This window comes from Manis javanica, chromosome 4 (assembly GCF_040802235.1).
Source record: "Manis javanica isolate MJ-LG chromosome 4, MJ_LKY, whole genome shotgun sequence".
NCBI classification, from domain to species: Eukaryota; Metazoa; Chordata; class Mammalia; order Pholidota; family Manidae; genus Manis; species Manis javanica.
This window is the reverse complement of record NC_133159.1, coordinates 163,964,543-163,979,051: the sequence shown is the minus strand read 5'-3', so window position 1 is coordinate 163,979,051 and position 14,509 is coordinate 163,964,543. Positions and strand designations below refer to the sequence as shown.

Here is a 14,509-nt window from a genome sequence, read left to right as displayed (position 1 = left end):
GGTTAGCTTGGCAGAGTTCTTTCAGTTTTATTGACATTTTTTTCCCTGCAAAGAACTAGCTTTTGATTTTACAGATTTTGTTGTCTAGTTTCATTGATTTCCATTCTGTTCTTTAGTATTTCCTTCTATATTTAGCTTTGGTTTTATTTGCTTTTCTCTTTCTAGATTTTTAAGATGGGAGCTTAGATTATTTTTTGGAGTTTTCTTTCTACTGTGATTTAGTGCCTTAATTTCTGTGTAAGAATCCTGTAAATTTCATGTTGTATTTCTATTTTCACACAATTCATATTGTTTTCTCTTTGCCCTTGAAATGTCTTTATTGACCCATGGGTTATCTCAAGGTGTATTTAATTTCCACACTTGAGGTCCTGTTTTTCTTTTAACTGTTTTGTTACTGATTTTAAGTTTAATACCCTCTTATCAGAAAACATTTTGTATGAAGTGAAATTTTTTCACTTGTTAAGATTAGTTTTATGACCCAGTATGTGATCTCACAGTGTATGTCATAATGCCCACTTGAGGAGACTGTACATTCTGTGGCCAGGCTACATACTGGAATGTCATCAGGACCTGGTGGTTGGTAGTGTTGGTCTATGGTGGTGGCGTTCCAGTTACAGACTTTTCTCTTTTCAGTTGTATCAATTTTTGCTTTGTGTAATTTGAAGCTCTTTTATCAGGTGAGTATACATTTAGAATTTGATGAATGAAATCATAACATTATGTAATGCCCCTTTTTACTCCTTGTAATTTTCCTAGCTCTGAAGCTCTCTATATTTTGTGTGGTAGTAATATAGCCTTGAGCTTTCTTTTGTATAATGTTTTACATTTCCCTTAATGGAGGTCAGATTCTCTTAGCTTTCCATCATCTAAGTCTCTCTGTCTCTGTCTCTGCCTCTCTCTCTCTCTCTCTCTCTCTTCCTCCCCCCCTCTATTATTTTTGAATTCATTCCACAAAACTTTTGCTTAGATAAGGATTCTCTTCTGGGTTGGCAGTTCTTTTCTTTCCTCACTTTAAAGATACTATTGAACATTCTGTCACCTCCATTGTATTTTATGAGAAATCTGTGATCATTCAAGTTTTAGCTTATCTTTGTTTTTTGGCATTATGACATGTTTAGGCCTTATCAGACGTAAGTGTTTGTTATTGATTTTAAATTTTGGACTTATTAGGCCTAAACTCTTTGAATTTGCTCTGTCTGGGTGGGAGAGGCAGCTCTCTATTTCTTCTTGACTGAGTTTTGGTATTTTATAAGCACCACCACCAACTAATTTGTCTATTTCCGCTATTTTGTCAAGTTTACGAGCTTAGAGCTGTTTATGCTATTTGCTTATCCTTTCAATGTCTTTAGGAATATAGTGATATGCCCTCTTTTGGGTAATTTGCTCTTGTTTCCTTTGGTTAGCTTGGCAGAGTTCTTTCAGTTTTATTGACATTTTTTTCCCTGCAAAGAACTAGCTTTTGATTTTACAGATTTTGTTGTCTAGTTTCATTGATTCCCATTCTGTTCTTTAGTATTTCCTTCTATATTTAGCTTTGGTTTTATTTGCTTTTCTCTTTCTAGATTTTTAAGATGGGAGTTTAGATTATTCTTTGGAGTTTTCTTTCTACTGTGATTTAGTGCCTTAATTTCTGTGTAAGAATCCTGTAAATTTCATGTTGTATTTCTATTTTCACACAATTCATATTGTTTTCTCTTTGCCCTTGAAATGTCTTTATTAACCCATGGGTTATCTCAAGGTGTATTTAATTTCCACTCTTGAGGTCCTGTTTTTCTTTTAACTGTTTTGTTACTGATTTTAAGTTTATTACCCTCTTAACAGAAAACATTTTGTATTAAGTGAAATTTTTTCACTTGTTAAGATTAGTTTTATGACCCAGTATGTGATCTCACAGTGTATGTCATAATGCCCACTTGAGGAGACTGTACATTCTGTGGCCAGGCTACATACTGGAGTGTCATCAGGACCTGTTGGTTGGTAGTGTTGGTCTATGGTGGTGGCGTTCCAGTTACAGACTTTTCTCTTTTCAGTTGTATCAATTTTTGCTTTGTGTAATTTGAGCTCTTTTATCAGGTGAGTATACATTTAGAATTTGATGAATGAAATCATAACATTATGTAATGCCCCTTTTTACTCCTTGTAATATTCCTAGCTCTGATGCTCTGAGTATTTTGTGTGGTAGTAATATAGCCTTGAGGTTTCTTTTGTTTAATGTTTCACTTTTCCCTTACTGGAGGTCAGATTCTCTTAGCTTTCCATCATCTAAATCTCTCTGTCTCTCTCCCTCTTTCTCTCTCCCCCCCCCCCCTCTATTATTTTTGAATTCATTCCAAAAAACTTTTGCTTAGATAAGGATTCTCTTCTGGGTTGGCAGTTCTTTTCTTTCCTCACTTTAAAGATACTATTGAACATTCTGTCGCCTCCATTGTATTTTATGAGAAATCTGTGATCATTCAAGTTTTAGCTTATCTTTGTTTTTTGGCATTATGACATGTTTAGGCCTTATCAGACGTAAGTGTTTGTTACTGATTTTGAGTTTACGCCTTATTGGGCCTAAACTCTTTGAATTTGCTCTGTCTGGGTGGGAGAGGCAGCTCTCTATTTCTTCTTGACTGAGTTTTGGTATTTTATAAGCACCACTACCAACTAATTTGTCTATTTCCGCTATTTTGTCAAGTTTACAAGCTTAGAGCTGTTTATGCTATTTGCTTATCCTTTCAATGTCTTTAGGAATATAGTAATATGCCCTCTTTTGGGTAATTTGCTCTTGTTTCCTTTGGTTAGCTTGGCAGAGTTCTTTCAGTTTTATTGACATTTTTTTCCCTGCAATGAACTAGCTTTTGATTTTACAGATTTTGTTGTCTAGTTTCATTGATTTCCATTCTGTTCTTTGGAATGAGCATCTTGTTTCTCTAAATTTATGTTTTTGTGAAATCTGGGATCTCTTCTGCTTTTAGTAAGATTTCTTTTTCTAAAAAAGTAAAATTTTATTTTCCTTTGTATAACACCTTAATCTGAACTATAGGCAATCGCATACTGTTCCAGAAGTTTCTATGGATGTATTCATTTTTTACAATGTTTTTTTTCTTTCTTTTCAAAATTTTTTCAAAATTTTATATAAAGTCATGCTTGTAATAAAGGTACTGTAATTTGATGATTGAAAGTTCTTAAATAAGGTCTTAGGTACATAGTAGGCTGTTTGTTTTACACAGGTGTATAAATTGAATAGGAACAGTTTATATAGAATTTAGTTCGATCTCATTTTAGGAGTGATAAGCTAAATGACTTTCCTGTCGTCACATGTTCTTGGAAGAATTGTTATTGAAGCATTGTTCCAGGGAACTATCTTCCAGATCAGAGTGATTGGTAGATGTGAAGAATATGATGTAGCCTCAAAAATGTTAGAAAAGGAATACAAACTAGTAATTTGAATTTTTACTGCAATGTAGTATTAATTTAGGGAAGTGCAAAAGATATGTAAATGTGTTTTATGTTGTTAGAAATTTAATAACGAGCATTATAATTGGTTCAGTTGACTTCACTAAAAATGAGACAGGCTCAAAAAATTCTCTGTGGTTTACAAATTTTTTGAAATTAATAAAATTAAAAACATTCAAAAATTTAAAAAATATGCTTTGGGCATAGAAAACACTCGCTAGAGCTTTATTTTCCCTTATCAGTTTAATGAAATCAATTTTTGGAATTTTTAATTTTAATTGGTAAATTTAGGGAGTTCATGATAACTAACATTTAGTGTACTGGCTACTGTTCCTGAGTGCTGGTCTGCACTTAAAATTTATTGCCTCATTTAACCCTCACAGCTACTCTGGGAGGTAGGTTATTTCTTTCATTTTATAGATTTGGGAAATGAGGCTACCCAAGTTCATAGTTGGCAAATAATTGTTGTCAGGATTCCTATCTAGGCAGTGTCATTCCAGAACCAGGTTCTGAAGCCTGTCATTTATAGCTGCCATTTTTGAAATTTGGTAATCTGATATAAAGGAACTGATACCAGAATCACCAGGGAATTCTGTAGTGTGTCTACTTACATAATGAAGCAGATTTGATAAGGCCATATTTTAATATGAATTAGGTTATGGAGGAAACAGTTATCTATGTTAAATTCATTATTTTCTTCCATTGCATTTTTCTTAGGAATGTCTGTTGAGTTTATTAAACACTACCATGTGGTATCTGAAAGGAAAAGAAATCTTACTGAATTAAATCTATTATCTATTTTCTTGCATTTGAAGGTCCTTAATAGATGGGAATCTTCCTGTTGTTAGAAACATATTATGGGTACATTTTGAGTTGTTGGGCACGTTTTTAATGGTCTTCCTTCTATATTATCTCTTTTGCTGATGAGCTTATTGCATCAGAGTTAGATAAATCTCTAAGTACTGATACAGAAAGCCTTCCAGTACATATAGATTTATGTAATTTTTAGAAGTGTATCTATAGTATGTACTTACATACTATGTATAGTGGGAATCTTTTTTTTAAACCAGCATGGGTGATTGTGATGATGAGCTGGGTTAAAGACTCCTGTGCTAGTAGGCAACACTTTTTCAGTGAAATTCCACGTCTAAGATAATTTTATATATGTAGTCAGAAAATGATATACTAATTATTCTTAGCAACTTTTGCTTTTCCTTTTTTCTTTTCTCATTTCTCTACAATTGCTTATGCCACCGTGGCTTCCTTCATACCGATTTCCCAAGGATTGGGAGAGCAGCATAAAATTAGAATCCGACTGCTGACTGCCCAGCAGGATGTCGTCAACTATCCAAGCACAGAGCCTGAAGGACCCTGAGATTGCAGAGCTCTTCTCCAAAGAAGATCCAGAGAAGTGCTTCACAGATTTCAAAAAAGTTTCCCAGGGAGGCTTTGGAGCAGTGTTTTTTGTAAGTGTTAAAGGCTTAATGTCAGTGACCAGCATTTATTTAATATCCAGTCCTGGCAGAGTAAAAATCAGGAGTACAAAAAGACATATGCAGTAGTCTATTTTAGAGTCACTTGCATTAGGTACATAAAAAGAGATCATTTTATTTATTGAGCTTCTTAGATTATTGAAAAAATGGGAAAGATATTCGGCTTTAATTTCCATGTTGTTTCCACTACTTGAGCAGTTTTATGACTTACATTGTTATTGAATCAAATATTGCAAAACACTGACTTACTTGAAGTCCCATACACACATTTTATGATTATTCATTCATTATTTCTTCCTATTAAGATTGCTTTTTTTTCTCAGCAACAAGTTTGTATAGATGTTTAATATTTTGGTAGTGTTACAGATTTAGTTTTTTCATTTTAATGGCTATCTTAAATACAGTGAATTCTTCCACAGATGTCTAGAGATGATTAATCCTTCTTACTGAACTCATTTGAAATGTTTGCAGCTATCCTCTTGTGCCTTCTTTATATAGCATCTTTTTTTTTTAAACACATAATGACAATTTGGCTCCTACTTTCTAAAGAGTTAACTTTCATGTTTCTGTTATGCTTTTATTTTTTTATGAAAATTCCACAGCAGTGGTAAATATAGTAATGGTGATAGCATTTTAGCTGTCTTGTCTTAATTCTAGTTAATAGTTGTTTACAATAGGCATGATTTATCATGTTGAGGAATTACCTTTCCCATGTGGGTTTTCTAAGTTTGGTCTTCCCGGCATTAAATACATTTGGAGTTGGGCTCTTTCTGCATTTTCAGCATTTATATGTATAAGTATATATTTTTCCCCTTTGATTTGTAAAAAATATGGCAAATTATGAAATGTTTTCCTGTATCAAAATTTTGCATTTCTGTGGTAATAAATTTTATCCAAATGAAATATTCTTTTAATGCCCTGTAATATTTGGTTTTAAATTTTTATTTAGAGTTCCCTTGTCTACATTTGTAAGTCAGATTGGTCCCTGACTTTCTATTTTGTGCTGCTTGTGAGGGTTTAGTTGCTGGGTCAGACCGCCTCCATACGATTAGTGGGACAGCTTTCCTTTCCCTCCCCTTTTATCCTGGGAAGTTCCCCTGGTGAAACTGCTCCCCTCACAACTAATTTAAAGATGATTAGTATTCTTTTCAATCTTCCACCACTGTTTTACTCAGATTTTCTTCTCTAGATCAATGTTAGTAGTTCTTTCCTAGAGAATTATCCATTTCATTGAAATTTTGACATTTACAGGCCTAGCATAGACTTGTACTAGTCATTTGTTTGTTTGTTTATAGTTCTGTTCAAATTTCTATATTTTTCCTCTCAACTAGCTCATTCAAAGATAAACATGCATTATTTTTATTTCTAAAGTACCAGTTCCTTGATAATTTGATATGCTTTTTACTACTTATGTTTTTAATGTTCTTTAAAAGCAGTTTTGGTATCTTTTTGGACATGGTAGTTTATAAATGTTAGGTTTTACAGTGATCTTCTGTCTTTTTTAGGCACGAGATGTGCACACCAATGACGCGGTGGCTATCAAGAGAATACCTTTCAGTGGAAAGAAGGCTATGGAGGTAGGTGAAATATATATGTTCGTATTGGCATGTTAAAGAAAGCCATACCATTTTTAATTGGGGATAGGTGGGAATTTTTTCAAAAAATCTTGAAAAATATACAAATACTAAGGTTTATCTCAGTGAATTTTCTTCCACAGACTCCGTGTGCCCATTTAACCTGTACCTAGAGCCATAAACAACATTCATGACATCCCAGAAACCTCCCAACTGCGTCCCTTACTCTTAATTTTTTTAGATATGTGCTGCTGACATGAGTTTAATTTTTTAAATTGTTGTTTAGCAGATTATTCTATAATAGAGGGATTATCATGTCTGAGAAAGTAAACTAGAATAAGGTACATTTAATAGTAAGTATACTGGATATAAATTTTTAATGGTTGAGAAATTATTTAACGGCTGTTGCAAATAATCATTGGCAGCAGTGTATCTAGTCTGAAAAATAAGGCAGTGGGTAATAATCTGAAAAATAAAATTACTGATACTGTATTGCATGTACTTTAGTTCATCAGTATTCTGATTAGTTCTTCCTTAATTGCATAAGTTTATAAAATTACTTTCTAAGTCTGTTCTCTTTGTCTTTCTTTAATTCTTTAAAAATTTTATTTATTTTTAATTGTGATAAAGTACACAAAACAAATTTACCATCTTAACCACTTTAAGTGTAGGTTCAGTAGTGTTAAGGACAGTCACATTGCTGTGCAACCATCGCCACCATTCATCTCCAGAATTCTTTCATTTTGCAAAAGTGATATTCTACACCCATCAAACAGTAACACCTCATTCCCTCCTCCCCGCAGCCCTTGGAGATCACCTCTCCTCTTTCTGTCTCTATCAATTTGACTACTTTAGGTATCTCATGTAATTGAAATTATTCACTATTTGCCCTTTTGTGACTGGCTTGTTTCACTTAATATAGTGTCCTGAAAGTTCATCTATGTTGTAGTGTGTCAGAATTACCTTTCTTTTTAAAAGCTGAATAATATTCCTGTGTGTGTGTGTGTAAAAACACCACAGTTTGTCCATCTACCATCTGTTAATGGACACTAAGTTGCTTCTACCCCTTGGTTGTTGTGAATAATGCTGCTATGCACATAGGTATATGCCCAGAGGTAGAATTGCTAGATCAGTCTTTAATTTTTAAAGGTTTTGGCTTTCTACATTTCTGTAATCTCTGTTTTGTAAATACTGTTTTTGTGATAATCATACTTATGGGTATGATAACACTGTTGTGGTTGATCACTGTTTCATTATGTCGATACCTAAAAAAACTCTTAATAATTTCTAAAACCCCTAAAACACCTCCATTTTTTACAAGTTTAATTTTATTTGCCATTCTACGTATAACTTTAAAACCAGCTTTCATAGCAGACTTGTGTTGGAGTCTGTTTAATTAGTCATGCCTAGAACAAAAAGTTTCACCTAGGGCATCATCTTCTCTCATCTAATAGTGTATCCTTCCTGGAAGTTTTTTTTTTCATTGAAGAATACAGGTTTTAGCTTGGTTTTGTTTTGAGAGTTTGCCTCCCAGAGCACTCAATTTTGAAATGTAAAGCCCATATGACACTTTCTGAAGTTAGCATCTTACAGCCTACACATTTTACACAGTGAATATCTTGGTATATTTTCTTGAGGGCTTATGAAATAACATAGGAGATATAGGATCTTAAATTCTAGTGCAAAACATTTTTTAAAGTTCTGTATTCTAGTTCCCCTACCTTTAGAAATATGATACAAGTCAGCGGTAAAGCCTGGAAAAACTGAAACAAGAACGAAAAACAGATTCCACGTTCCCATCCCCCATCTCCTAAGCCTCCAGAGTCTCTGGGTATGGACCCAAGTACCTGTGTTTTCAGAGTTCCCTGATTGCTTCTGACAAGTAACTGTATTTAGGACATGGCCTAAGTTTCTGAAGTTGTCATAGAGTAGCTTTTATTGCTGAAGGTTTATCTGTTATTTACTAGTAGGCGTCAGTGGGAAGGCTCTTCGTGAAATCCTGTAGGAAAATGTTTCCATGCTGCTTGGTTTTTCTGTGAACTTCCCTCTGTTATAACCTAAGTGTTCACTAGCATTTTAGAATATGAGCATTTAGGAATTTAGGTAATTAATTGATTTGAGTTTAAACAGCAGAAAAAACAACATTTGGTAGACAATATAAGCCAAAAACACAACAGCTGAACTTTAAGGTATGTAAATTATACAACAATAAAGCTGCAAAAAAGAAGGGGGAGGTTGAAATTTTGAAGAAAAACCACTATATGTAGTATATAGCTTTCAACAGACTTGGTGTGTGGTTGTAAAATTTTTATAAGACTCATTGATAATAAATTTTATGAAAATGAAAATATGTACTACCTGGAATGAATTTTATGTTATTGAGTTGTAAACTATATGAATGTAATTTCTTTAAAATATATTAGTTTGACATTTAAATATTACAAATGAAGCAAAGTTTTATGTTCTTGTTAACTTTTTAATCTAATAATTACTTTTGTACTTATATAGTTTTCTAAGGAAAGGCAACTGTTCCTAATTCTTTCCTTTATTCTTTTTTTTCTCCCCACAGAGATGGCAGGGTATTATTAAGGAAGTCAGGTTTCTCCGAACATTGAAACATCCCAACATCGTGGAATACAAAGGCTGCTATTTACGTGAGCACCGAGCATGGGTAGGTATCTGCTCTCCCCTTGCTGTAATTTTAGTAGGTTTGGTTTATGATTAATTTAAAAATGTCTCAAAATAGTTGTGTAAAGCCATGCGCAAACACCTTGAAATGTCAGTTCACACTGAGAAAGGAGCAGCTTTACCTGAAACTCTCAGGCAGTGAGAGAGAATAGAACTTTGCCAATTGACTAGAGATTCAGCTGACCGTTACGTGCACGGGAGAATGTTCTGATGTGTGTTAGCGGTATCATTCTTCAAATGCTTTATCAAACATTTGTGTGAGAACAATCCTATCAAAGGATGAAAATCAGCATATATTTTTGACATAAATGTATTGTAAGCTATTTAACCACAAGTACCTTGGTTGGAATATTGGTGGTGAATCCTGGTGAAATCTGAACTGATTGTGATTCTTTGGCTGAATAATACTAAGGGTAGAAAATTGGGACATTTTATTGCAGAAAAATGGAAATTAATTTTGCCCCATTGTTGAAACTAAGATAAGGTAGTAATCTTACAACAGTATAGGCACAGTAATTATGTCTTTTCAGAGAAAGGCTAACTTTTCTTTAAACAGGAATGACCTTTTATTTTTAATAAGCTACAGCTGATTATCATTTTAGTATACAGAACTTAGATTTATTTAGATTTGCAATGTTTGCTTTAATTTGGTGGTGATGGTACTCCTAAATTTGAGGCTGTGGTTGAAGCACAAACAGTGGCAGAGAGCGCAGGCTGCCTCTCTGTCTTCCAAGTTTCTCCATCTGTCAAACAAGGATGATAATAGGGTCTCCTTCCAGAGGTGGTTATGAGGATTAAATTAGTTAATATATATAACATACCTGGCACATACGAGGTGCTCTGTGTTTGCTTTATAGGAAAGATTTAAACGGTAACCCAAACTTGGTATATATAGAACCAGAGGATGACTTTCTGCTTCCTAACAATACCAGTATTGCTACTATAGGTTAATATGAATGGAATATGTATATTCCTTTATAGCTTTAGTTAGTAATTACATGAAACACACATCTTCTACAAGCAGTTATAGGTCGGCATTATAAAATATTAATGTAGCATTGGCTAAACTTCATGTATGCATTTAACAAGTTCCAAAATGTATACTTATATTTAAAGGTAATTGATAACTAGAGTTTTTTTCACTTCAAACTATCTTCTCGATCTCCTTGGTGAATTTATTTTATCTCATATAGAATCTTTTTATTTTAATAGTGTATTTTAATGTTTTTTATCATTTTTTCCCCCTGTAGCTTGTAATGGAATATTGTTTAGGATCTGCTTCAGGTTTGCTGAAAGGTAAGCCTCCTTTATTTATTAAGAAAAGAAAAGTATTAGTATAATAAAATGAGAATTCATTCAGTGAGAGATTTTTAAAATAATGTTAAAACTTTCCCGTAAGAGTAAAACCGTTGTGTTTTCTAGATTCTCAGCGTGGTATGCACTGTCCTCATTAAATACTACGTTTTAGCATAACAGATGAGTTTTCTTTCATTGTGATTTAACAGGCATTTTTCTGCATTCTTTATCATTAAACTTAATTTGTTCCTTCTGTTCAGAATGAAGATATGTAGGAATATAAAAAGGGAAAGCTCTTTCATTGTTTTTATAATCATGAAATAATTGTTAAATGTTAACTTAGAGGAAAATTGGCTGTGAACTCTAATAAATAGGCACAACTGTGCACTTACTAAGTTCAATTGCTTTGTTTTACTATCTTGGAAAGCAAAAAATTCCTTCTTGCTAAATGTTACTTTTTTTAAACTGGCCCATATATTAGATATGTGTATATATATTTTAAAATAGAAATGTTCTATAGAATAATTATTTTCAAATAAAATCTTATTTCAAGTTTACCAAAAGCCATTACAAGAAATGGAAATAGCAGCAATTATACATGGTGCTCTTCGGGGATTAGCCTACTTACATTCCCGTGCCATGATCCATAGGTAAGTACCTTAAAAATTACCATACATTAATAAGCAAATCAGACCTAGAATTTATTAATCCTGAAAGCTTTGTTGGTTTTAGCTAAATAAAAGTATTCTGGAGTTTTACAAACTCATATTTTTTTAGGTTATCCGTGTCTTAAAATGAATATACTAATTTATTTGATCTCTTGGTTGAGAATAATTTTTATCTTTTTCTACACATGCTGCTGGGCTTTCCAAAGTATGTGCACTTTAGAGATTTGTGATAGAAATTTAATTATAGAAAAGTTGAATTTGTGAAGTGGGAAAGACGATAGGGATTATGTATTCTTACTTGTTTCATTTTACAGATGCAGAAACTGATGCCCCAATTTGTGACTCACTTCTCAAAGCTGATGAAGCAAGATAGATTAGACTAGAACTAACCTAGATCTTTTGTCCTCCTGGTGACTCCTAATGCCGGATTTGTTCCATTGATTCCATGACAGGGACAAGTGAAAGCTACTAGCATTCTATGCTTTTGAGATAATCCTTGATAATGGATAGTAATTTAAAGATTAAACCATCATAAAGTACATTTTTAGCATTGGTATTGGTTTTGCCTGTTTTTAGATGGAAGCTAGCATTTTTTAAATTATCTATGTGAACCAGACAATACAAAGTAAACTTATATAGTAGAGTCATTGCAAATTAATGGGTATCAGTTTTTTAGATGAGGATAGTAAGGTCCAAGAGAAAAATCCACATGCATAGTAAATAAGAGAATGAAAGAGTTGGAAGCAGAACCTAAGGTCTTCTCAACTTCAAAGAACCTTTCATTTTTATAAAAACAAATGGAAGAAAATAGATTAACTTAATATTACATCCATTATAATTCTATATAGTATGAATTGACAAGTGCTTAGAAAGTTCTTTCTTTTTGAATGTTATGGTGCCCATTGGGCATGCAATCCCATTATAATTTTCTTATTTCACATGTACGTTGCTGATTTAGAAAAGAGCTTAAAAGTAAATTTGGGATCATTGATATTACCTTACCCATGTGTTTTCAGTTTTCATTTCATATTTAGGTAGGAGAACTATGCTAAAATTTGGAATGATATGAGTAATTAAAAAAAAACAAATTTGGGGCATCAGATTCTTCTTACTCCATTTTATTGTTAAGGGTATACTCAGAAATCTTACAATCATATAAGAATGTTCAGCTAAATTTTTTAAACCATTACTTGTACCAATAAACAGGCACTCAAATATCGAGTATGTACTATTAATTAGCTAATTTTTTTCTTCTGTTTCTACTGGTATTTTATCTTCTCTTTTAGAAACTTGTTACTATATACTTAGAGGAATTCTGTGTATCTCATTTCTTAGTTGGGATCTTAGCTCTCGTTATCCCAACTGAGAGATTACCCAAGGCCTTAATGATTCTGATTTTTCCTTCCCTCTTTTATACATTTTTATATGATCTTTATCATTTTCAGTAGAATCTTACAAAGGAAAGACAAATAATTTTCTGTGTTCCTTAAACCCAGAGACGTCAAAGGAGGAAATATCCTTCTGACACCAGGAGGCCAGGCGAAACTTGCTGACTTTGGATTTGCTTCCATGGCCTCTTCTGCCAAGTCTTTTGTGGGGACGCCGCATTGGTAAGCGTAGTCCTATCTGGTATTGATCCTCATAATTGAAATAGGCAGTGTGTGCTTGTCCTTTTATCAGGTGCTTTATGTTTCTCTTGGAAATACAGGGCTGCTTTAGATATTCCTCTAAGCACTGTAGTTTCAGATACAGATTTGAGGCGCTGCCCTTGTACCTCCTATTGTATCATTTGTCCCCCCTACGGTTCTTTCCTGTTATCATCTACATCATGTATTGGGGGTAGGAGTGAAAAAATTTAATTGTTTAAGAAGGGAGAAGATAGAAATGCTAAGTGGAAATTTTCTTTAGATTTGTACTTACTGTGTGTCAGTATCTTCTGAATAAGAGTCCCTGAAGACTGGTAGCTGATCAGGAACTTTTTGTTTTCATTTTTCATTGTGGAGAATTTCTAGTATACAGGGAAAGAGACAAAAATATAACGAAGGCTCACACAGCGGTCAGCTCAGCCTAACAGCACTACCCCAGGGCCTGGCTGCCCTGTGTACTTGATCTTCTTGCCCTCCCTCCCACCTCCAGTTACTTGAAGCAACTTCTAGACATCATCTAATTTTATTCATAAATAATTCCATATTAATGGCAGCAAGTCTGAAGGGAATAATTTTCCACATCTTCAACTTCCATAGATGTCCTCTCTCTGTACATGCTGAGAAGTGTCTCAGGTCTACTGCATCTTCTTTTCCACCTACGTTTCAAATCTCCCAACTCCCAGTTTGTTAAAGAAAGGCTTCTCACCCATCCTGAATAGTAGAGTGATGCATTGCTCTGAGAATTAAAAGCCTCAAACCGTCACCAGAGGGACAACTTGAGAACACGTAACATCTAGAATATATAGCATCAGAAATATTGAAGAGCTAGGACACCAAGTTTTGACACAGGGCCTTCTGCCTTCACAGTCATCTCTCCTCAGTTCCTTTGGCTCCTTGCTCTTTCTTTTCCCCAATTATCCTTCCTCCCATCTTCTTTTCTAGGGAATCAAAAATGATCTCATTTATAACTGGGACAATTGTCGTGAGGACACACTAACATGTTATTTACAATGAAAAATGAAGTTTGGCATTTCCTGACAGAAAATAATTCTGATTTGAATGGCTGATATGACCATGCAGACTGGGTTTGCTAATTAGGTTATTATACAGCAGTGTTTTTAATGAATTGAATGAGTGAAGTCCTCAGCTCCAAGTTGTAAATATCTGTAAAGCACATATACAAAATAATGTATATACATATGTGTGCATTATATCCTTTGCAACTATTAAGTTTATAAAATTTAGATACCAACTCAAAAATGTATAAGCGGATACATTTTTAAAATAAATTCATTGGAAGTAAGAAAATAAAAAGTTTGAAGACTACTGTTCTGTATGACCAAAAATTTCTTATGTAGAACCCTAGTTTAGATAGAATCCTCTTCCCCTGTATAAAAAAAGGGTTCTTTGGACAAATAATGCTTACTAATGGTCCCCCTCTTTACAAATCAGTGATCAATATTAGATACTAGAAAGGAGCTAGAAAGTTGTGCATTAAAAACAAAACTACTTTTTTAACTTTGTTGAACTTAGTGACTCCCCAAGCTTACTTCAACATCTTAACACATTAGAAGCCCTCTGTTATCGGCAATTGAAAGTTACAGATGTATTAATTTGTATATGGTATATTAGGAACACAGCACTATGTATTTACATACTTTTACACACAGGAACACACATACGCCTGGTGACAATGTTATTAAGCA

General features: G+C 33.5%; 1 protein-coding gene across 1 annotated transcript in view; it reads left to right on the top strand.

The window, feature by feature from the left end:
- Positions 1–14,509, top strand: part of LOC140849250 (serine/threonine-protein kinase TAO1-like) — a 177,568-nt gene that overhangs the window by 88,981 nt on the left and 74,078 nt on the right. The window contains 6 exon segments of the mRNA XM_073236239.1: positions 4,722–4,904; positions 6,437–6,508; positions 9,075–9,176; positions 10,444–10,489; positions 11,043–11,139; positions 12,654–12,767. Coding sequence (XP_073092340.1) covers positions 4,773–4,904; positions 6,437–6,508; positions 9,075–9,176; positions 10,444–10,489; positions 11,043–11,139; positions 12,654–12,767 — 563 coding nt within the window. The 5' untranslated portion in view covers positions 4,722–4,772.